This window comes from Capra hircus, chromosome 10 (genome assembly GCF_001704415.2).
Source record: "Capra hircus breed San Clemente chromosome 10, ASM170441v1, whole genome shotgun sequence".
Lineage (NCBI taxonomy): Eukaryota > Metazoa > Chordata > Mammalia > Artiodactyla > Bovidae > Capra > Capra hircus.
In genome coordinates, this window is record NC_030817.1 from 57416598 (window position 1) to 57440314 (window position 23717).

General features: G+C 37.0%; 1 protein-coding gene across 1 annotated transcript in view; it reads left to right on the plus strand.

The window, feature by feature from the left end:
- TRIP4 (thyroid hormone receptor interactor 4) overlaps positions 1 to 23717 on the plus strand; it is a 50712-nt gene that overhangs the window by 1153 nt on the left and 25842 nt on the right. Inside the window, exons 2-9 of the mRNA XM_005685661.3 lie at positions 4374 to 4543; positions 5704 to 5828; positions 6893 to 7105; positions 8692 to 8770; positions 12008 to 12137; positions 13888 to 14103; positions 17469 to 17595; positions 21822 to 22009. Coding sequence (XP_005685718.1) covers positions 4374 to 4543; positions 5704 to 5828; positions 6893 to 7105; positions 8692 to 8770; positions 12008 to 12137; positions 13888 to 14103; positions 17469 to 17595; positions 21822 to 22009 — 1248 coding nt within the window. The remainder of the gene's footprint in view (positions 1 to 4373; positions 4544 to 5703; positions 5829 to 6892; positions 7106 to 8691; positions 8771 to 12007; positions 12138 to 13887; positions 14104 to 17468; positions 17596 to 21821; positions 22010 to 23717) is intronic.

Consider the following 23717-nt stretch of genomic DNA (forward strand, 5'->3'; position numbering starts at 1 on the left):
AGAGAGCCTATTTTAAAGGGTAATTTTGAACGTGGTAATAGATTATCAAAAAATCCCAGTTAAGTGAATTCTGTATCACTTATATGTGGAATTCTAAAAAGGAACACCAATGACTTTTGTTTACAAAACAGAAGCAGACTCACAGACATAGAAGACTAAACTTATGGTTACCAGAGGGAAAGAGGGAGGGGATAAATTAGGAGTGTGGAATTAACAAATACATATCACTATATATGAAACAGTTGAACAACGGTTTACTATATCGCACAGAGAACTACATTAAATATCTTGTAATAACTTAGAAAAGAATCTGAGAAAAATGTACATATCTAAATCACTTTGCTGTACACCTGAAACTAACACAAAACTGTAAATCAACTATATGTCAGTTTGTTTAAAATTTTAAATATTTAAAGATATTTTTTAAGATTAAAGAAAAGAAAACCAATCCAGCCTAATTGTATGGCTTGGCTTTACCCTTCTTTGAAGGCAAGATCAAGTTACGTAGTTTTCAGACATTTTTTCAAGCAGTAGAATGCTGTCAAATGAAATAATGAAGCTTTGTAATATACCAAACAGAAAAGAAAAATCTATCAGTTAAAAGAAAAAAAGATTGAGACTATTTTTGATGAATCAACAATGGAGTTTGGATAGTTGCAGGCTTCTCAGTCTCAGAATCCAGTTGTATTGTGTTGCTTATACAGTATTAGGAAAATTCTAATTCTCATAGATTGTGGTTTAATAGCTCATTTTGCAGCCTTAGATTTTCCTCAGTTAAACTTATTCACACAGTTGAAAGAGGAGTGATCAGAAATTTCTGTTTTAAAGTAGCAGCACCAAGTATGGCTGTATACTTGCTTGTATTTTAAAATATTTATAAATATAAGTTAGACAAGAATTGTCCAAAACATAAAACAAGCACTAAAGCTACCTATAATTTAGCGCTATTGGAACCACTTCTAGGTTTTCACTAGCTATAGCACAACAAGCTATGATGCCATGATGAAAGCATTTGCTGTATAGATTTGCTGTGCCTTGTCTTGCTGATATTTAATTGAGAATTACCCAGATATACTATAATAGTGTGCTAACTTGAAGAGTTTGACACAAGTGGCCTGAATTTTTTAAAAAGACAGCATAAAGCTGTTACCTTCCTAATCAGTGATTCATTTTTGGGACATTAAGGTCTGTACACAGAATTAGCAAAATAAACCTTATTCCACAGTCTGCATTAGTTTATTGCATTCTTTTTAATGGATGATTAATATCCCATTCTGGAGAAGGCAATGGCACCCCACTCCAGTACTCTTGCCTGGAAATCCCATGGATGGAGGAGCCTGGTAGGCTGCAGTCCATGGGGTCTCGAAGAGTCGGACACGACTGAGCGACTTCACCTTCACTTTTCACTTTCATGCATTGGAGAAGGAAATAGCAACCCTCTCCAGCATTCTTGCCTGGAGAATGCCAGGGACGGCGGGCCTGGTGGGCTGCCGTCTATGGGGTCGCACAGAGTCGGACACGACTGAAGCGATGCAGCAGCAGCAGCATTGGTTTTGGTTGGATCTATTTTGTTAAGATTTGATGTTTAACACATTTGGATGTATGTTGCTCTTTATTATTCTTTGTTAAATATTTAAAATGACATTTATTCAGTTGTTTCTAAAACTCTTTAAGTAATTCCCTAGTGCCTTGCATATTCCAGAGTTAAATGATGCTTTGAGATTCTTTGCAGCTCTCTGAATTCTTGATACCAATTAATCTTTTAATGGGGCCTACTAAGTTTGGGGATCAAGTTGATTAAATCTTAAAATTCATTAAAAACAGTTGTCTATTTTGTAAAAATTTGTATTTGATTAGAAAATGCTCTTAAGGAGGCCCAAAAGCACAGGTTTTTTTCTCTTATAGAGTCTGACTCTGCAAATCAACCACCACATTAGGTAAAGAACCGAGTACATTTACTACCAAGGATGGGACAATTACGTGATTTTTTTAATTCAAAGAATATAGCATTATTATAATAATTTTTCTTGTATCTCATATCAGTATGTCTATATTACAGTTTCCTCAGATCATGTAATACTGTCATGGTCTGATACCTGAATTTTTTCCCTTCTCTAATGATGTAAGGGGACGACAGAGGATGAGATGGCTGGATGGCATCACTGACTCGATGGACGTGAGTCTGAGTGAACTCTGGGAGTTGGTGGTGGACAGGGAGGCCTCGCGTGCTGCGATTCATGGGGTCGCAAAGAGTCGGACACGACTGAGCAGCTGAACTGAACTGAATGATGTAATATAGTCACTGTAGAAAACTAAAAAAAATCACCAAAGGGTAAAGGAGGAAACCAAGATTACCATAATACCATAACCCAGAGATAACTCTATTTCTCTCTTGGTGTTTTTTCATATGCATATTGTAATACATGTCTAAAATATATTCATTGTAAAGGAATAAAGAAAATAAAAACAAACCAACTGTTTTTAATCATCTCTCTTAGTGGTAATCATTTTAATGTGTAACCTTAGGTTTTCTACAAAAAAGAAGCCTTTTTTCTGTACACAATTGTATGGATATATACATTCCTTTTATAGCAATTGAGATCATATACTGTATGGGTTGTCCTACTATTTCACTTTATATGAGAGCATTTTTTTCTCAGGTAATAGTAATTATTCAGGGAATTCCCTGGGGGTCCAGTAGTTCGGACTCCAAGCTTTCACTGCTGAGGGCACAGTTTAATCCCTGGTTAGGGAACTAAGATCCCCCAAGCCTGGCGACATGGTAAAAAATATGTAAACAAGTTACTGATTAAAAAAATAATAATTATTCAAACATTTTGCTTTTAGTGACCACATAGTAGATTTTGTAAAGTCCAAAAACTTGAATTCATTTGTCCCTTCCATTAATGAAGGTTTAAATAGCCTCCAGTTTTTCACTAACTCAAATGATGAAATGGTTAACATTTTTGCATAAATTCTTGTGTCTTTTATTTCTCTCTCTTAGATAAGAACTCTCTTAGAGAGTTCTGTAAATGGAATTACTGGATTGTTTTTAAGGCGCTTTCAATATATTGTCTGATTGGTTTATAGAAAAATACTAACTTGTACTGGATTGTACTTGTACTGGATTCTTTTTAAGGCACTTTCAATATATTGTCTGATTGGTTTATAGAAAAGTACTGACTTGTACTCCTACCCCTTTTAGATTTCACTTTTAGAAACCCTTCATCCTATTTTCTTAAAGTAGATCTACTCATTCTGATATGATGCTCATCTTTTTTTTTTTTTGCTAATCTTAATTTATAATTTTTAAGAATGTTAAATCTGTAACTGATTAGCTTGTAGTATATATTCATATTTTTAGCAAAAAAAAGAGATTTTAGGTTTTACAGTATAAAAAACAAGTACTTTGTATTGTTCCTAGGAAAATACAGTGACTGCAGATGTGTAGTTATGGAAAGTATTCTTACATTTTTTTTAAAATAGCAGTGATTTTTGACAGTTTATTGAGATGTAATTTTTGTTCAATAGAGTCACTTGTTCAAATGTAAAATTTGATCAGTTTTACAAGTATATGTAGCTTTGTAACCATTCCTCAATCAAGACATAAGACATAGGTAGTTCTTGCTTTGCGAGGTAGTATGGAACCATAAAAATGACCGTGCAGGCTTAGACCCTGCAAAGTGATCTTAATTAAAAAAAAAAAAAAAGGACAATATTTTTGTTATTCTATGACCTTCAAAAATGTTTGTCAAAATGTTAAAAATTCTGCTGCTATCAGAGTAGAGAAATTTAAAAAATAATAAATACTTATTTCATACACTTAATTTTATGTTGGCGTCTGGTTGATTAACAATGCTATATTAGTTTCAGGTATATAGCAGAGTGATTTAGTTATATATGTGTGTGTGTGTGTGTGTGTGTATCCTTTTTCAAGTTATTAAGTTAGAAAGTATTTCTATGTTTAGGAAAGTCCCACAAGCCTAGCTTCAAAATACTGATTTGATTCTAGAAATAAAATTTGTTAGTTTCAGGTGTACAGAAAGTGATTCAGTTACACCTGTATATTTAAGTTATTTTCGCATTTAGGTTAAAAAGTATTTCTATGTTAAGGACAGCCCCACAAGCCTATTTTCAAAACACTGATTTGATTCTAGAAATATAAGAAGATAACATGAAAGCTAGACTATGAAATAGTTGGCGTCAGTCTTTGTTGTAATCAAATTTATATCCCTAGCATCTAACCTTGAACTTGGCTCAAAATAAACACTCTAATGGCTTAAAAAATGTTTTCTACTACCTTGATCTCTGTTATGATTATTGAAAAACATAGTATAAACTAATTTTAACAACTTATTTCTTTGCTTCTTGAGGTATGTTTTGTCAATTGAGAGTGCTGAAGAGATACGAGAATATGTTACTGACCTCCTTCAGGGAAATGAGGGCAAAAAAGGTCAATTTATAGAAGAGCTTGTAACCAAATGGCAAAAGAATGATCAGGAGTTGACTTCTGATGCTCTGCAGCAGTCCTTCAAGAAAGATGGTAGGTTAAGTTAATGTGATTAACTTAAATAAATTAAAGGTTGAAATATTGGTAAATTGGCTGGTTTATAGGACTGCATATGTTCTATCACCCCGTATTCCCTCACAGCTAACTTAAGTAGAATCATGTTACATGTTTTTAGTTCAGTTCTCTTGTTTTATAGCTGCTAAGTCATGTCCAATTCTTTGGCAACCCCATGGACTGTAGCCCTCCAGGTTTCTCTGTCCATGGAATTCTCCAGGCAAGGATACTGGAGTGGGTTGTCATTTTCTCCTCCAAGGGGTCTTTCTCACCCAGGGATCACACCCGAGTCTCCTGCATTATTAGCAGGTGGATTCTTTACCACTGAGCCACCTGGGAAGCCCAAGTTCACTTCTACTTGATCTGTAAGGAATATTGTTTTAGTTCAGACTTCTTCAACTTAGAAAATATCACAAAAACTCTTGTTTGTAGTTTCAGAATAACTTGAAAAATTTAAAACATGGATTAAAGAAAAACTTTATACGGTAATGTAAGTAAATGTTGACCGGTTTCAGTATGAGTAGCATTTACAAGTAACTAATAAGTTAAACAGTACCAAAGATGAGCACCAAACTAAATAAGTCATTATTATTATACAGTCTAAAATGTCAGATTTTAATTTAACTTCTGTGTTTTTGGCTGTACTACATGACTTGCAGTACCTTGGTCCCCCCACCAGGGCTTGAGCCCTGGCCCTTGGCAGTGAAAACTCGGGAGTCTTAACCACTGGACAACCAGGGAATTCTATTTAATTTAACTTCTTTTTAAAAAATTTTTTATACTCTTTTTTTAAAAATTGGAAGATGATTGCTTTACAGTGTTGTGTTGGTTTCTGCCATGCAATGTAAATCAGCCGTAAGTATAATTTAACTTCTTAATGTTATCTAGTAGTCTTTATCATTGACTATAATCTTGAAAAATGATAGTTTGAATTTAATTCTGATTTGAGAGGAAGAGATAATTTAAAAACCTGCCTGACTTCTTGACTCTAAATATTAAGCATTGCCTTCCCTTTATTAGCTATTAACTTACCAATGAATCTATTGGTACTATTCCCAATCTATCTGTGTGTGTGTGTGTGTGTGTGTGTGTGTATATATATATATATGTTTTTTTCTTCTTCTTTAAATAAATGGTAGATGGCCAGAGATCAGGAGACCAGCTGAAGAGGAGTAGGCGGAAAGGGAGAAACAAACAGGAAGCTCCTGCATTTACTGAACCTGATACAACCACAGAGGTCAAAACACCTTTCGATTTGGCCAAGGTGAGCGCTCAGAAAATGAGGCTTTTTCTGGCTCTATGGAAAAGATGAAACACCTGATACATTTCGGAGAGCAAGGGGTATACATTGGTCTAGAATGGCAACTTGGCAACAAGTGCATGAATTTTAAAGAGTGATAATGCTGGCATATTCCTTTATGATAGTTTGGTTGCCTTTTTTTTTTTTGCAGCTTGATTAAATTAATATCTTTTAGAGATTATAAATAGCTATTATAGTAAATATTTAAGGAAATGCACCAGGGCTTCAATTTCAACATTTTTTGTGGGTTTGTATTGAAAGAATTTGAACTCTAGCTGTTTTAAGATGTTCCTATTTTAGAACATTCACTTCTACCACCACTGTCATTGTTACTTAGCATTTAGAGCTCTTTCATATTCTCTCTTGGCTCCCGAAGTAGCCCCATGAAGTAAGCAGAAATACTTATATTCAGGGTAGTTAGTTACACCAAGATGGAAGAGCAGTGATCAAAAATTCACAGTGACCATGCAACCACATGTGGAGAAGGGTTTCCAAAATAATGTGAACTTAAAAAAAAACCTGCCTTAAGCCTTTTGTTAATTGGAATAAAATGAGCAAAGACTGTCATAAGCAAAAGAAAAAATATGAATGACCAGTAAACATTAAAAATGTTTATCCTTACCAGCAGTTAAGTGACCAGTTTGTCCCCTTAGTTGCCCGAACTCTCCTGGTTTTAGCCCTGAAAAGTCCTGTATTCTGAGATTTCCCCTGAGTCCTGGGCAAACAAGGATGGTTGATTATGCTAATAGTAATCAAATAAATACACGTTAAATCCCCTGAGATACTGCCTATCAACTTGTCAAAGTTTTTGTTTTTTTTCTTTTGACCGCACCACTCAGGTATGAGATCTTAGTTCCCCAACCAGGAATTGAACCCATGCCCCTGTGCAGGAGCTCGGAGTCTTCACTGCTAGACCGCCAGGGAAGTCCCTATAAGTTATTATTGAATAGAACTGAGGTTTTTCTCTCCTGACCGCTTTCATTGTCATTAATTATTTGATGTTATTTCTGATATCTTTGTACCATTAGGCACAAGACAACAGCAGCTCCTTGAAGAAGAAGACGAAGTTTGTCAGTTTATATACAAAAGAGGGACAGGACAAGCTTGCAGTCCTGATTCCAGGTCGCCACTCTTGTGACTGCCTGGGCCAGAAGCACAAACTGATCAACAACTGTCTGATCTGTGGGAGGATTGTCTGTGAACAAGAGGGTTCTGGCCCCTGCTTGTTTTGTGGTTCTCTGGTAAATCGTTTCTCTCCTGTTTTACTGCGCTTTGGTTTTGGTATTTTACTATGCTTTTGACTTTATTACACCCCTGGTAAGTTCTCTTTTTCTTAGTGAATTTCTTCCCTAAGGTGTCCAGTAAATTAAAAAAAAATTTTTTTTTTAATTGAAGTACAGTTAATTTACAGTGCTGTGCTACCAGTAAATTATTATAGCATGAACTTCGGTCAAAAACCCAAGGTGATACCCTAGAATGAGGGCTATTTGTGAGAAGGACTTTGATCACATATGTTGTGAGGAATCCAAGTCTTGTGTCAGATGAAATTCAATTCAAGAAAACTTTAGGGCCTGAAATGTCAGATCTCAGATGTGGCTCATATTTCTAGGGATGCAGAGTCACTGTGACATAATCCTCAGGTTTTTATAGCTTGTTTTTCCAGAACGCCTTCTTTTTACAATGCTTCATTATCCGAGTGAGTGATCTCAAAAGTGTAGCTGTAGTTACAAACACCTGAGTGAGTTGTCTAGAAGGCTTGTTCTGCCAGGTGAGCTGACTGGCAGAAACAGTGGCATTTGCTGTTGGTGCAAGCATATTTTGTCTTGCTTTGTTTTACCTTCTGTTGTGGGGCCTCTAATTTTTCAATATACTCAGATAATAAGTTGATTGACAGTGGATGACCTGAAAAATGTAGTATCTAATACCAAAAGTGTTCAGAAAACAGCAGCAAATATCCTCCCACGTGGGGCTTTTCTCTAGAGAAACACTCGACAGCTGCTGGCCGGAACTCCATGTGCCACTCAGGCAACTGCTAGCAAGTAGGGTGCTTTCTGTTAGGTCCCTTGGATCCTTCTGTTCAAGAAACAAAGTAATGCAAGGCAGATTGGCCTTGAAGTCTTGCAGTTTTATTAATTAAGCTTAGTATGAAATTGTTTTTAAGTAAACTCCTTTTTTGAAGAAAAATACTTTTCTTATACTTGTAGTGATTTTATAATAGAATTTTTTCTTTGCTTAATATGTTTATTACTTTACAAGTAGGTAATGTTTGAAGGCAAAGAAACAAAATATATGTAAAAGCTAGACTAGTTTTCACTGTTGGCACTGTATTTTGCCTCTTTTTGACTCTTTTTAATAAGATGCTTGCGGGACTTCCCTGGTGGTCCAGTGGTTAAGACTCTGTGATTCCATTGCCACGTGGTGCAACCAAAAATAAATAAATAAGAAACTTGCTTATAATTTCACTCGTAAGACTTGAATTTTATGATTAGAAATGGAAAACTTTTTAAAAAATATATTTTTCTGTAGTCTTGGTGGCAAATTTTTGTCTTTTGAAAGTAGGTTAGCCTTTTTTTTTTAAACTAGTCATTTAGGCACACGTGCAGTGAGATCAGTTTTTTTGTATGCTTCATAAAAGAAGGAAGAAATGGAAAGAGACTAGGGCAAAACTCATTTGTATATATATTTTTTGGTATATTTGTCTTGATTAAAAAACACTGTCTTATTATTTTATTGCTGTATCTAATGTGTAATTTGAAGTTACTTTTTAAGTATATCAAGCAAACAATATCTTTTAACTATTGGATCATGTGTTTTGTCGCTTTATTAGGTATGTACTCATGAAGAACGAGATATTTTACAGCGTGACTCAAACAAGAGCCAGAAACTACTGAAGAAGCTCATGTCAGGTAGGCAGCAATCTTTTAATTGGATCACTGTGGTGATGGATCTGTGATTATTGTATCTGTGATTGTTTCTCTTGTATCCTGGTATGTAAATGCAGTTTATTTACTCATTTATTCTCTAAGCATTTTTTTAAAAATATTCTTATTAAAACCACCTAACATTGAGCAAAAAAAAAATATAGTAATAATAATACTATTGGATTATAACCCAAAGAATATAATAAGAATTAACTGAATAAATTAATAAATGGGGGAGAAGGGACTGCTCTTATAGAATTCCAATTAATAAAATGAAGGAATTATGGGAACAGAAAATCATCATTTCTACACCACAATAGTAATAATTGCTATAAGCAGGATCCACTAATGGATGCTGAAATTATTGGATGAAAGTTTAAAAATTGGAGATGTGCATGATCGTGAAAGAAAAGGAAAGACTGAAAAACAGTCACAATTTGAAAGGAGACTAAGGAGAAAGGACAGCTAATTGCAGTGTAGGATCTTGAATTGGATCCCTAAACAGAAAAATAGTATCAGTGGAAAAGATGTTGAAATCCAAGTAGAGTCTTTAATTCAGTTAATGATATTGTACCAAAGTTAATTTCTTACTTTTAATAATTGTACTATGGTTATGTAAGATAAGGTACTAACATTAAAGGAAGGTGAGTCAAAGTTACACAGGAGTTCTCCGTTTTTTGCAACTCTTCACAGTTTTTTATAATTGAACAAAGCATAACAAAAATAGTTAAAGGGAAAACAATCTACTCAGCCCTTTCCATTTGTGCAGATATTTCGTTCCAGCTTTATTTCATAGCTGTTTTTTAAATATAGGTAGATTGGTTGGTATTATGAGGTAGTAATCATAGTGTATACAGAATTTTATGTTTTCTCTTTTTAACTAATATTTTGTAATTGTTTATGTTGCCATTCATATTTGTAATTTTTGGTGCCTAAAAATAGTCAGTTTATTTATTATAATTTGATTATTTATTTTCCCATTACTGGATATTTTTACTCTTTCCAAATTATAAATGATAACACAAATGGTCCACTATGTTAATACTGTATCTTTTGATTTATTTCCTTGGGATAAATTCCCAGGAATGGGATTACTGAGTCAAAGAATATGATCATTTTTGACACTTAAGCCATATTTGCCATATTCTTTTATCAAAATACTATGCTGCTGCTGCTGCTGCTAAGTCGCTTCAGTCGTGTCCGACTCTGTGCGACCCCATAGATGGCAGCCCACCAGGCTCTGCCCTCCCTGGGATTCTCCAGGCAAGAACACTGGAGTGGGCTGCTATTTCCTTCTCCAGTACATGAAAGTGAAAAGTGAAAGTGAAGTCACTCAGTTGGGTGCGACTCTTTGCCACCCCATAGACAGTAGCTTACCAGGCTTCTCCGTCCATGGGATTTTCCAGGCAAGCATACTGGAGTGGGTTGCTACTGCCTTCTGCAATACTGTGCTGCTGCTGCTGCTGCTAAGTCGCTTCAGTCATGTCCAACTTTGTGCGAGCCCATAGACGGCAGCCCACCAGACTCCCCCATCCCTGCCAGGCAAGAACACTGGAGTGGGTTGCCATTTCCTTCAGTGCATGAAAGTGAAAAGTGAAAGTGAAGTCGCTCAGTCGAGTCTGACTCTTCATGACCCCATGGACTGCAGCCTACCAGGCTCCTCTGCCCATGGGATTTTCCAGGCAAGAGTACTGGAGTGGGCTGTCATTGCCTTCTCCCAATACTGTGCTAGTCTACAAAAATTAGTATTTTACCCCCAAACCTATCACTATTGGGTTTTGACATTTCATATTATTTTATTTTTATTGTCATCATTTTTAAAATTATTATTAATGAAGTAGAACATGTCTCCATACTTTCTCCATTAGCATTTTTCTAGGGTCATGGGGTCGCTAAGAGTCGGACATGACTGAGTGACTTCACTTTCACTTTTCACTCTGATGCATTGGAGAAGGAAATGGCAACCCACTCCAGTGTTCTTGCCTTGAGAATCCCAGGGACAGGGGAGCCTGGTGGGCTGCTGTCTATGGGGTCACACAGAGTTGGACATGACTGAAGCGACTTACCAGCAGCAGTAGCAGGGTCATTTTTACGAAACAGGTGGTTCTCAGTGCCTTTTCTCTTTGGCTGCTTTGAGTCTTCATTGCAGCATGGGCTTTCTCTAGTTGTGGTGGGTGGGGGCTACTTTCTAGTTCTGTTGCTTGGGCTTCTAATTGTGGTGGCTTCTCTTGTTGCAAAGTGTGGGCTTCAATAGTTATGGCACATGGGCTTAATTGCCCCATGGCATGTAGGATTTTCCCAGACCAGGGATCAAACCCTTATCCCCTGTATTACGAGGTGGATCCCCAACCACTGGGCCATCAGGGAAGCCCCAGTTCTTCTCTTATATTCAGAACACAAGAATCAATGTCTCTCTCTTTTTTTTAATTTTAAAAGAAAGATTTGACAGGACTTTAAATAGGCCTAGAGTTTTAGGTAAAGAGAAAGGCTTCATTATAGCCTAGTTGCTTTCCTAACACATTTTAGATCTTGATTCTATCATAATTTATGGCTATCTTTTCTGATACATAGATTTATGGTATGTTGTCACTAGGAAGATCACACATGGACCGAGAAATGGATGTGGGCTTTAGAGTTAGACCTAAAGTTAAATCTTGTTTCCACCTTTTAATTTCTAACTTACTGAACTTGGTGAATTTATTAATGTTTCTGAACTTCAGTTTCTTTGTCCGTAAAATAAAAATAATAAAAACAGTCTTATAAGGCTATTGTGAGAATTAAGTAATATAATATGTAATTTTATAGTCATCATCATTGCTTTAACATCTGATAAGTTCTCATTATTGATTTCTGTTCCTTTCCTGAAATTTCTTCTCTTTTTTCCTTTTGTTATTTAGTTTTTAGCTTTGATATATAGAAGTAGTTTAAAGATGATATTCAGCCCTACTCAATGAAGTTTTTCATCAGTAAGGCATTTTTATGTTGTTTTATTAAACAGTCTGTTATCCTTAGTAATCCACATTCCCATAAGGAAAGAGGTGGATCCTTAACATTGATTGAGAACTCACTGTGTTTCAAGTGCTGCTTGATGCCTGAGGAAGTAAAGCCTGGCCTGTGACACCTGTTTGTTTTCCATTAAAATGAAGGCTATCATTTGCTACACATGATACAGCTAATTTGTATGATACACTGACACCGTTTGATTTCCTTATTGAATTTCAGGGACAGAGAATGCTGGGAAAGTGGACATCTCTACCAAAGACCTTCTTCCTCATCAAGAATTGCGATTTAAATCTGGTCTGGAGAAGGCTATCAAGCATAAAGACAAGCTGTTAGAGTTTGACAGAACTAGGTATGATGTGGTTAGAATTAAGCCTAAGAAATAGAGTAGTCCATTATTTTGGCACTTTACCTACAGCAGAAGAAGAACAAATGCTCTGTGTAAGAGGTCAGCCGCTTGTTTTTGAATCATGTTTGACTAAGGTAGGCTCGCACCAAGAGGACCTAGCCTGCAACATGTTTTGTTTCTTGTCAGATGCTAGCGTACCCCCTGGAAAGTCGATTTGGATGGAATTCCCCACTTGTGGCACTTGAAGCCATTCAGTAATTCAGTCAACATAGGCTGGATACTCCATGAGAAGCTGTCCCTGGGAGAGTTAATACCATCGCATGGGGACACATGACTTACTCTCCCTTTTTCCTTTGACACTAAATTTATTTTCTGATTTAATAATGTCCCTAAATTGAGTTTTATACTCCTGCGCTTTTGTCATTTAGCCCTCTCACCTTTCTTTAGGAGATAGGTTTATAGATTTGTTAGTTCTATTTTTTTTTTCTTATTTTGGGCAAAATACATGTTGAAACCCAATTAATGGTAAAAATGTTTGAGTAGAATGTGTATGCTCACTTCTCAAGTAGCCATGTGGGAATCCTTAGAAAGACCCTGAATCTGTTACTGTGGCCATTGAATATGTCTATTCCTGGCACTATAATCCTTTGGTTATATACACCTACTACTTTCAAATCATTTGCTAGGAATACATGAGATATACTTTGACAGCTATTCCCTAAGTAAGCCCATCACAAGATCTTTAAATATCACTTTTACCCTTACTCAGTGAAATTTATCATTAGAAATAGAGCACATTTTTTGATAAACGGAAACTGGAAAAGAGTCTCTCTCTATTGAGGTTTCCTTTATGTCAGTGTGTTTCCAGGGGCCCCAGTTTCATTATGTAAGTTTGTGTATAGGACCACTCTCAGTCTATTTTAAAACTTTTATAATTCCAGCCGAGTCCTGGAAAATTGAAATCAGAATCCGATTTTCAGTATTTCCCTATGCCTATGTATATCACTAATTATTAATTATTCCTTTGAGACTGATTTTGTGATTTTGGAGTAGTCACTTCTTTGAGGCCCAGGTTTATTATCTATAGAAGGAGAGAGTTGGGTCATCAGGATTCCCTCTAGTTCTTAATTTCTTTGTTGGTATTATCTTAGAAATAAGCCTGACTGTCTTATCTTGGAACTTGGCCCTTGTATATTAAGTGAGGGACTGGGGATGAGGTTAGGGACGGGGTGGAGGAGGTGGCGGGAACTGACGTGTATTAGTAATGCATTAATAAGATATCCTAAGAATAAGCTCCAGGACTGAGAGTCCAGGATAGAAGTCCAGTTTCTAAGCGAAGTGGCAGCAACTGGGTCTAGCAGGAGTAGTCTAGGTCCAGATTGTAGAAAGACTAGGTTATTGAATAAGCTGCCAAGACATGAACTCAGAGGCAGCAAAATGACCCATAAGCACAGTTATAAGAAGGTGAGGGCTGGACTAGTAGGAAAATAGGAGGACAGTGGATATGGTGCTGTGTCCTTTTCTGCCCGAGGGTGAGATTCGTTCTAAGAGCTGAGCCTGCAGTGGGAGTAAGGTATATACAGAAGCTGGAAATCTGAGCTTGACCTGGTATGGGAACATTCTGGAGCATCTACATTTGAAATAACTTCAGGACAGCATTTCAGAGTGAGCAACTTATAACAGCTTCCCAATAGTCAAATCCCTGTTTGTTAACAGGTGAGCTAATTGCCATGTGTTCCTTTTCTTTCCTTAGCATTCGAAGGACCCAAGTCATTGATGATGAGTCAGATTACTTTGCTAGTGATTCTAACCAGTGGTTGTCCAAAATTGAGCGGGAGGCCATACAGAAGCGAGAGGAGGAGCTGAGAGAATTTCGACATGCCTCTCGCCTCTCTAAGAAGATCACCATTGATTTTGCAGGCAGGAAAATTGTGGAAGATGAAGATCCTCTAGCTGAGTATCACAGCAAGTAAGTGGGCAAAACCAGAAAGGTTTGAGAGAATTGGGGAATTTTAACTGTAAAGGATTTGCCCTCGCCCCAGGCCCACCCTTTAATGGGTTTGTTATTTTTGTTAATTTTTAAAGTAATACATTCATTTGGAGTAGAAACATGGACGAGTAACTAAGAAAATTTTGAAAATGAGCAGTGAGGGTAACTTGTCCTATTAGATAACTACTGTGGTTTTATAAAACATTGTTTTTAAAGCAATGAGGTACAGTTTGGGCACAGGAATAGATAAATGAAATGTAATAGCATCCAGAAAAGACACCTGTATGTCTGCATTGTGTGTGTATGGGTGTATGTTTATAGTTACATAAAACTTTTCTGAACAGTAAGAAAAGGATTGAATAAACGAAGGGCTACCAGCTTTGAAAAAAAATCTACATTAGATCTCTTACCTCAAAAAAAAAAAATCTCTACTTCAAAGTATGCTGTGATAATAAGTTTGACTAAAGAGTTAAATGCAAGAGAATTCCCTAGTGGTCTAGTGGTTAGGACTCTAAGCTTTCACTGCTGGGAGTCCCAGTTTAATTCCTGGTCAGGGAACTAAGATCAAATAAGCCCTACAGTGTCACCTCCTCCCACACCAAAAAAAAGTTGAATACAAAAGAAAAAGGATCAGAAGGAAACAAAATAGTAGAAATTTATACTATAGTTAATGTCTTGGTTTAATAAAGCTCTTTCTAAGCAAGATACAAAACCCAAAAGTCAAAAAGACTAAGATATTTTAAATAATGTAAATAAGTACAAGACTGAGAGAAAGCATTTTAAACAGTTTTAACAGTTCAGAAAAGCAATGCTCATACTATATAAAGACCTGCAAGTTAAAAAGGTACATCCGATGGAAAAATGGGCAAAGGCTAAGAACAGATAATTTACAGGTAAGGAAGTGAAAATAACCAATAAACATTTGAAAAGATGCTCAGCTTCTTATTTGGGAAATGCAAGCTTTGAAATATAATGTATCATTAAGTTGTTTAAAATTTATAACATTGCATAATCTGTGACCAATAATATGAATATGTTCTCTTACTGTGGAGGGGAATAGTAAAATGTCCAAGTCTCATCACCAAGCATGAACCCTGATGGAAACTATGGATTTTGGTGATAATGATGTGTCAGTGTAGGTTGATCAGTTGTGACAAATGTATTTCTCCAGTGAGGGATAGTTGATAATGGGAGAGGCTGTGTGTGTGGCAGGGGGGCGGCGGCGGGGCATCAGGAGGTAAATGGGAAGTCTCTGAATCTTCCGTTCAGCTTTGCTTCGATCCTAAAGCTGCTCTAAAAAATAAAGTTTATGAAACAGAACTTGCATCACGGTCAGTTTCAGGTTATCAATATGAAGTCACTGAATATAGAGTTGAGAAAAGATGAATGTTAACTCTAGCATAGCGCTGAAAAGAAAATGTGTGGATATCTCATTCCACACGTTTGGAAATGGCACACATATCTCTGTCTCTCCTCTCTCTCTGTTACACACGCACACATGCACACACACAAAACTGGATACAGGCGAGCACAGTGATGCTCTACTCGACCCAGTCCTTGACCTTTCTCTTTGACTTGTGGCAGATCCATCACAGATTTGTCCTAAACAGAGTTATTCTCTCCTTAAGGCAAATTCTACCACTAACTTCCATAAATTTGTTTTCAACTATTGCATGTATGATACACAGATATAAGGAAAAAATTATTTCTGGGTGATGGGTATAGGAATTTTTCATTTTATATTAATTTGTGTTTTCTTGTTTTCCATAATATGCATGGACCATTTTTATAACAAAAATCATTTTTATGTTCAATAAAAAGCAGTACAGCCTTTTAGAAGTAAAATTGGACACTATCTCAAAATTCAAATTGTGCATAGCTTTTGACTTTTTGACACTAGTAACTAAGATGCTAGTTTCTTCGTCTGTTTCTTAACAACAACAACAACAAAAAGTTGCCATTCTGATACATAAAAAATGGTAGTTCATCATAATTTTTATTCACTTTTCCCCCCTTTGGTTGTATGGTAGTAAGTGTGAGCATTCTAAAATGTATTGAGTAGCTATTTGTATTTTTTCTTCACTAGATTCTGGAGTTCTAGATGTCCTTAACCAGTGGACTGTGTCTTAAATCTGTTTCCCTCCTTTAAATTTCACTATCGCTATCCTATTTTAGACTCACTTCTTACCTCAAATTCTTATACTTTTTGTTTTGTTTTGTCTTAGCTTCATATCTTTGTTTCTGCTTTTCTCTTGCTTTGGAAATCCTTCCTCCCAACTTTGCCTTTCAAATATCTGCTTCCCCTTTGAACCTGCTTGGTACAACACATGGGATGATAAGTAGTAACTACCAGATGGATTGTATCTGTCTCATAGTAATAATTACATCCTCTCATGTTTTGTTTATCATTATTTTAGGTGTCTTAAACCTGCCACGTAGAGTCAAAGCTTCCTGAAGGCAGGAAAACCCTGATCTCTTCCCCCTTTTAAGGTGCCTCGTGTGTAAGAAATTCCTAACAAATACCTCTTTAATTGTATTCAAGGTCAGGTTCAGCCTTCCCTGCTAGTAGAACCTTTTCATTATGTTGTCCTGTAGAATTACCATCATCCACAAACGTTTGTCAAGCAGGGACATGGTAGTACAGCAGCAAGTAATGAAGAGCTGTAGAGCAGAGTAAGATATGGTTCTTGCAGGACCTGTGATCACTTACTAACCAGTAGGACTAGTTCCATAATCTTTAACTGAAATCATCACATTCTTTTATAGGTTGAGAGCCGAATATTCATAGCAAACACCATAGACACAGGATAACATGGGGTATATTTGGTGACTGTTTAAATAGTAAGTGCTGCAGGACTTCAGAGAAAGGAATAAGTACTTTTGTGCTGGGTGGGTGGAGGGATTCCTTAGAAATTCTGGGCCATGAAGCAAGGATAGAATTCAGATCAGCATAGAGGAATGGGAAGGGACTGTTGAGCAGGCAGAAGAATAATTGAACGTGTTGAGAGATAGTCTGCCCTAGAATACTCTTCTGTGGGTCAGACTGTTTCCAGGCAAGTTTTCTAATCTTGGCATTTTTAATAATGTTAAAAAACGAGTGACTATAATGTGTGCTACCTATTTTCTTAGTGTTCTGAAACTTTTACTAACTCCTCTTCCTTAGGGTTCTTGGAGTGAAGAGAAGAGAAGGGGAAATTAGTAGGGGGAGCAGGGAAGGTCATCCATGGATCCCTCTTTGAATTTCAAATTCTGTTACTAATGAAAAGTCGTATGTGTGTGCCAACTAAGCATATTCTGAGCATAGGACATTGCCAATTATTGCGTCCTTTGGTTTGTTATCACAGACTAGATGAGGCAATACATGCCATTGCCAATGGAACCTTGAACCAACCACTGACCAAATTGGATAGATCTTCTGAAGAGCCTTTGGGACTTCTGGTGAATCCCAACCTGTACCAGCCCCCTCCCCAGGTTAGTGGTCTTTTGCTCTAACTTATGGTGAGAAAAGTTTGGGCCCAGATATTTCTTCTTTCAAGTGTGCCTATTTCATAGTCTGTAGGCACCAATCTGCTCTCTTAATACTCCTACCCACCTTATTCTCTGACCCAGTTTGTCCAGTTTTTTTTTTTTTTTGCAGCACTTGTGACAAGTTTCCATATGAGTATTACCAAAGAGAAGGTTTTGTTAAGTATGCTAGAGGTTTAAGGGCTTCTCAGGTGGCACTAGTGGTGAAGGACCTGCCTGTGGTCTCAGTGCAGAAGACCGTAAGAGACACGTGGGTTGGAAAGATTCCCTGGAAGAGGGCATGGCAACCCACTCCAGTATTCTTGCCTGGAAAATCCCATGGACAGAGAAGCCTGACGGGCTACAGACCATGGAGTTGCAAAGAGTCGGACACGACTAAAGCAACTTAGCATGCACACACGTGTAGAGATTTAAACAGTGCTGCCATGGTCCTTTTGTTAATGCTCTTTGCTTGTCTTTTATAGAATGGGGGTAGTCCCCTAGTGTTGTATTTTAAATTAATACATTAATTCATTTACTCATTGTTGTCATACATTTTGACATTAAGTACATTGAGCGTCTAATGTGTATAATCCCAGAAGTAAGTGATCAACCAGACACTGCTTCTGTCCTCAAAGAACTCATGGACTAGTAGTGGAAAAGATTACATAGGCAGTTCTAATATTGGTAAAGATATAAATAAGTATAGTGGAAACCCAGAGGAGGGAAAGACAGTTGAGAGGAATACAAGAGGCTTTTATAGGGAGGCTGACATTCATTGAAAGTAAGTATCCTAGTAAATGGTGTTTGGGGATGGTGGGGAAAAAACAGTCCAGTCAGAATTAACTGTAGGAGCAAGGCATAGGAAGTACACACACACACACGGTTGAACCCTGTAGAGGAGGACTGGGAGTGGTGGCCCTCTGCACAGTCAAACATTTGTGTTTAAGTTATAGCTGACCCTCTGTAAAGTAGTTCCACATCCACAGTAGGTTCTACATCTACACCAACTACGGGTCATGTAGTTCTATAGTATTATTAAAAAAAAAAAAACCTCACGTATAAGTGGACCTACATAGTTCAAACCTGTGTCATTCAAGCATCAACTATATAAGGAATAGTGAATTTAGACTACAAATGTAGTACTCATAAAAGGAATTTTCATAGAAATAGAGTGGGGTTAAGTAGGTAGAGTCAGATCAATAAAGAGTTAAATGTTCAGCTAGAAAGTTTGCACATTTTTATTTCGTGAATGTGAATCATAGAATGATCTTAAGCAGAGAGATGCAATCAGAGCAGTGCTTTAGATAGTTTAACTGGAAATCCTCATGCAGCGCTGTACTTATCCAGGTTCTTTGCTGAATGCCCGCATGCATGCCTCGTTGTGTCCGACTTTTTGCAACCCCATGGACTGCAGCATGCCAGGCTCCTCTGTCCTTGGGATTTTCCAGGCAAAAAATACTGGAGCAGGTTGCCATTTCCTACTCCAGGGGATCTTCTTGACCTAGGGATCGAACCCGAGTCTCTTGCTGCTGCTGCATTGGCAGGTGGATTCTTTACCACTGTGCCACATGGGAAGCCCTCTTTGCTAAGTGCTGGAAAATTAAAAGGTAAAAAACCCTTGAGGTTTTTAAGCACTTGAAGTTTAATGGGAAGATGTGTTTGAATACAAAGAATTTCAGTTCCTTAAGATAATTGCTATAATAGACATGTCATTAGGAGAGAGATCATAAACTCACAGGAGTCACAAAATAAATGGTGTTTGAGAAGAGACTTAAGCGATGAATAAGCAGACAGATTTGGGGAGGGACTTCTAGGTAGATGGTATAACATGTACAAAGGCTCTCAGCAGCTTGAGAGCGCTGTAGGCTGGGAGAACCACAAGTAATTAAGTATTCTTAGAGATGAAACTATACTATTAAGTGTATTAGTTTCCCAGGGCAGCTGTAACAAAAGACCACAACTGATTGGCTTAAGACAACAGGACTTTATTCTCTCACAGTTCTCAACACTGAAATCAAAGTGTTGGCAGGGCCCCACTTCCTCCAAAAGTTCTGTGGGAGAGTGCTTTGTTGCTTCTTTGAGGTTCCGGTGGCCCTAGGCATCCCTTAGTTTATAGCTGCATCACTCTACTCTCTGCCTCTATATGGACTTTTCCCTATGTCTTTGTCTCTAGGTATTCTATCCTTTTTTTCCTCTCTCCTTTTGTAAGGGTATCAGTCACTGGATTTGGGGTTCACCCTAATCGACTCTATCTTAGCTTGATTACATCTGTTTGCAAATAAGGTCAGTTTCACAAGTTCTGGGAGGGCATAAATTTGAGAGGGATGCTACTCCCTCCAGTATAGTAGGTAACATCATATCATGAAAGCCCTTATGTGTCAAGAGTTTGGTTTTATTCTAAAGAAGACAGGGAAGACAATGGGCTTCCCTGGTGGCTCAGATGATAAAGAATCCTCCTGCAATGCGGGAGACCTGGGTTCAATTGGGAAGATCCCCTGGAGGAGGGCAAGGCAACCCACTCCAGTATTCTTGCCTGGAGAATCCCCATGGTCCAAGGACCCTGGCCGGCTACAATCCATGGGGTCACAAAGAGTTGAACACGACTGAGTGACTAAGCACACACAGACAGACAGGAAAGAGTCTTTGAAGAATTTTAGCAGAAGACTGGCATGACTTGCATGCCTGTGTAGAGAGTGGATTGGAGGGAAAAGTAGGACAGAAGCAGGGAAATTGCTAGGACAGTGATTGAGCTAGCATAGTGTAAAGACGATGAGGGCCCAGGTTAGTGTTACTCGGGCAGTAGAGAGTTATTTAGAGGTTAGAAATGGAGATGAGATGGGTTAGCAGACTCTCAAATAGTATTATTAAAAGCCAATAAGATTAATTTAGAACAGTAGCTGGGGTAGAAAAACAGGTAATATGAATTAGAACTGTAATAGAGATAGAACCAGAGAATTTGGGCCTCAGGATTGTTCAAATACCAACATTTTTTTGAAATCATTAATTTCCCCTATAATGGATCAGTTGTGCTTCTGTGTTCCTACTTACAGACTTAAATCCCTGTGTAGTTATTACTCATATCTGCCTTATGTTTTGAACAGTTATTTAAGTGTCTGTCTTCTACTAGGATTTTAAGTTCCTTGAAAGCAAGAACCTTATCTTTTTTTGTATATGTCTTCCTACTTTATATATTTTCACATATGCTACATTAAGTACTCAATAAATGTGGTTTTTTTGTTTTTTTTTTTAGTTATGACACAATTAATTACAGTCATTTTATTGCAGAAAGATTCTTAGAGATTCATTTAGTCCAATTCCATCATTTTACAGTTGAGAAGACTGAAATCTTAGGGGTTAAATGATTGCCTAGAGCCTCTACCCTCCTAACATTTTTGTTTTCCCTATAAATTATTAAATGAAAGATTAATAAATTAGCACAACTGAGAACCTCATCATCCCAACAGAGCCCCTTTTTTTGTAAATAAATTTCAGAGCACTCAGTCTGCTTGCTCAGGAAGAAGTGTTACCCTTTGTCATTCTCTGACTGAACTGCTGCCAAGACTCTAGCCTCCTATAATTATCCATACCCTGTAATTTGGTATTCTTTTTATACGATGGGAGCCTTGTTTCAGTGTGCTCCATCCTCTCTTTTAGGGGACAAGTTGTTCATTGCAGTATAAGAGTATTAATAACTTCATACATCCAACAGTCAGAACCTCTGCCCCCTGGAAGCATCTGTTTGGCTTTATCATGGTAACAGTATGTGACCCAGTTCCTTAAGCGTGTGAAGAACATGTGAACCAAAACGTTGAACCTTCATTTGGTTGATAGAACTGTATTTGGTAATTCTCTAGAATCCAGTATGGATCATTAATACATTTAAAGTGTTAATAATTTCAAATCATTTATTTGGTCTGATAGTTGTGCTCTTGCTGAAATTAGGAAGCTATATTTGGAGAATTCAGCATTATCCGTAAGATGGGACCATGTTATCATACCTGGGACTTCTACTGAATTTATACCTTCTCCACTTTTTTTGACTTTGTTTCAGACAAAGGTGGGGGTACATTTTTCTAAGAGAATGTTCCCAGCTTGATTCCATATTAATAGAATTCATCTCATTTTGTAGGCCTATTCCAGATTTTTCCCTTGTCAGACAAAATTATGTGTTTGATTTCTTTCTTGCATAGTGGATAGACCAGACGGGTGCGGCCTCACAGAAGAAGGCTTTCCATCCAGCAGGATCAGGACTAGAGTTCAGCTCATGTCGGCATCAGTTTCGAATCCAGGACCAAGAATTTCAGGAAGGCTTTGATGGCGGCTGGTGCCTCTCTATGCATCAGCCTTGGGCTTCTCTGCTTGTCCGAGGGATTAAAAGGTAAGGACAGAAGTGAATTTTGACAGTGAAAGATTTTACGTAAATTTGATTTCGCTTTATGGATTGGGATTCTTCTTGCCAGCCTAGCAATGATTTATGATACCCTTCAGCACATAGAACTTTAAGCAGTGTATTCATGCATGTTATGGACTTTTTTTTTCACTGAATAGCTTAAAAAAACTGAGTTTAGAAAGATCACAGATCCTAGTCATAACAAAGAACAGAATGTACGTTTTTTCTTCTTTGGAATGAAGCTTATTGAGAAAACTTCCCTTGCGTCTGCCTTTGTAATATAGCACTCAGCAACCTTAATGGTTTGATCCTATTGGAAATTCAGAGTTCTTATGCCTGTTTACTAATTCTTAAAAGTCACTAGCCTAATTATGACTTTGTTTTTCTATCTGTGCATCTATTTTTTAATGTGAATAACCATATTGAGAAGCTGTTTTACCACAAATTCCTTTTCTACAAAAAGTGGGGAGGAGTAGTGAGGATAAGTAGAGGTCGTATAAAGTCGTACATGTGAGTAATGGTGATAGCTTACTCTTCCATGGTTTCATATATTTCCTCTGAGTTCAACTGTTCCCTTTGCTTTTGTAAATGTAAACAGAAAATTGATAAATACAGAAAATGAGCTAGAGAAAGAAAGAATTCTACTGCCTAGAAACAGCTATTGTTATAATTTTGGAGTGTTTGTTTAAATTCTTTATCCTTCACAAATTGTTATATAGTGAGGTCATAATATATATATATATGTTTATGGTTTTCTTCATTCACTTACTATTATATGTTCATTCTCCCTTGTTGTCCCAGTTTTATTGAGATATAATGGACATAAAACATCGTCAGGGTGTACAACATAATGATTACATATATATGTATATTTTGCAAAATGATCACCATGATATATTTGTCTTAAATCCATCACCTTGCATAGTTACAAATTTTTTTGTTTCTTGTGATGAGAACTTTTAAGACCTACTCTCTTAGCAACTTTCAAATATGCAGTATAATATTATTAACTATAATCACTGTGCTGCACATTATATCCCCAGGATTTATCTTATAATTAAAAGTTTGTACATTGTGACTGCCTTCACTCAGTTTATCACTGTATTTATGAGTTTGCTTTTTTCAGAGTCTACGTGTAAAGTAAGATCATAAAATATTTATCTTTCTACCATAATTCTTCAGGGTTGGTCCAGATAGTGGCAAGTGCAAGACTTCGTTTTCTTTTATGGCTGAATAATCTTCATCCATCCATTGATGAACATTTACATTGTCTGCACGTCTTGGCTATTATAAATAATACTGCAGTGAGTGTGAGGATATAAATACCTATTTTTTCCTTCTTGTTTTATCTGTTAGAATTTTATATCCCTGCCAGTGTTCTAACTTATCCCAATAATAATGCCTTATATTTAAATACAGTTTTATACTTTTCAAAACAGTAGCCGTATTGAAGTAGCTAAGTCCAGTATTATTACAGTCTTATTAAACACTTAAGCAGGCAAAGTGTTGATTGGATTGACCAAAAAATGTGTTTGGATTTTTCCATAACATGTTATGAAAAACCCGAATGAGGACTTCCGTGGTGGTCTAGTGGTTAAGAGTCCACCTTGCAATGCAAGGGATGGGGGTTCCATCACTGGTCAAGATCCCACATGCTGTGAGGCAGCTAAGCCTGTGCACTGCAAGTAGAAAGCCC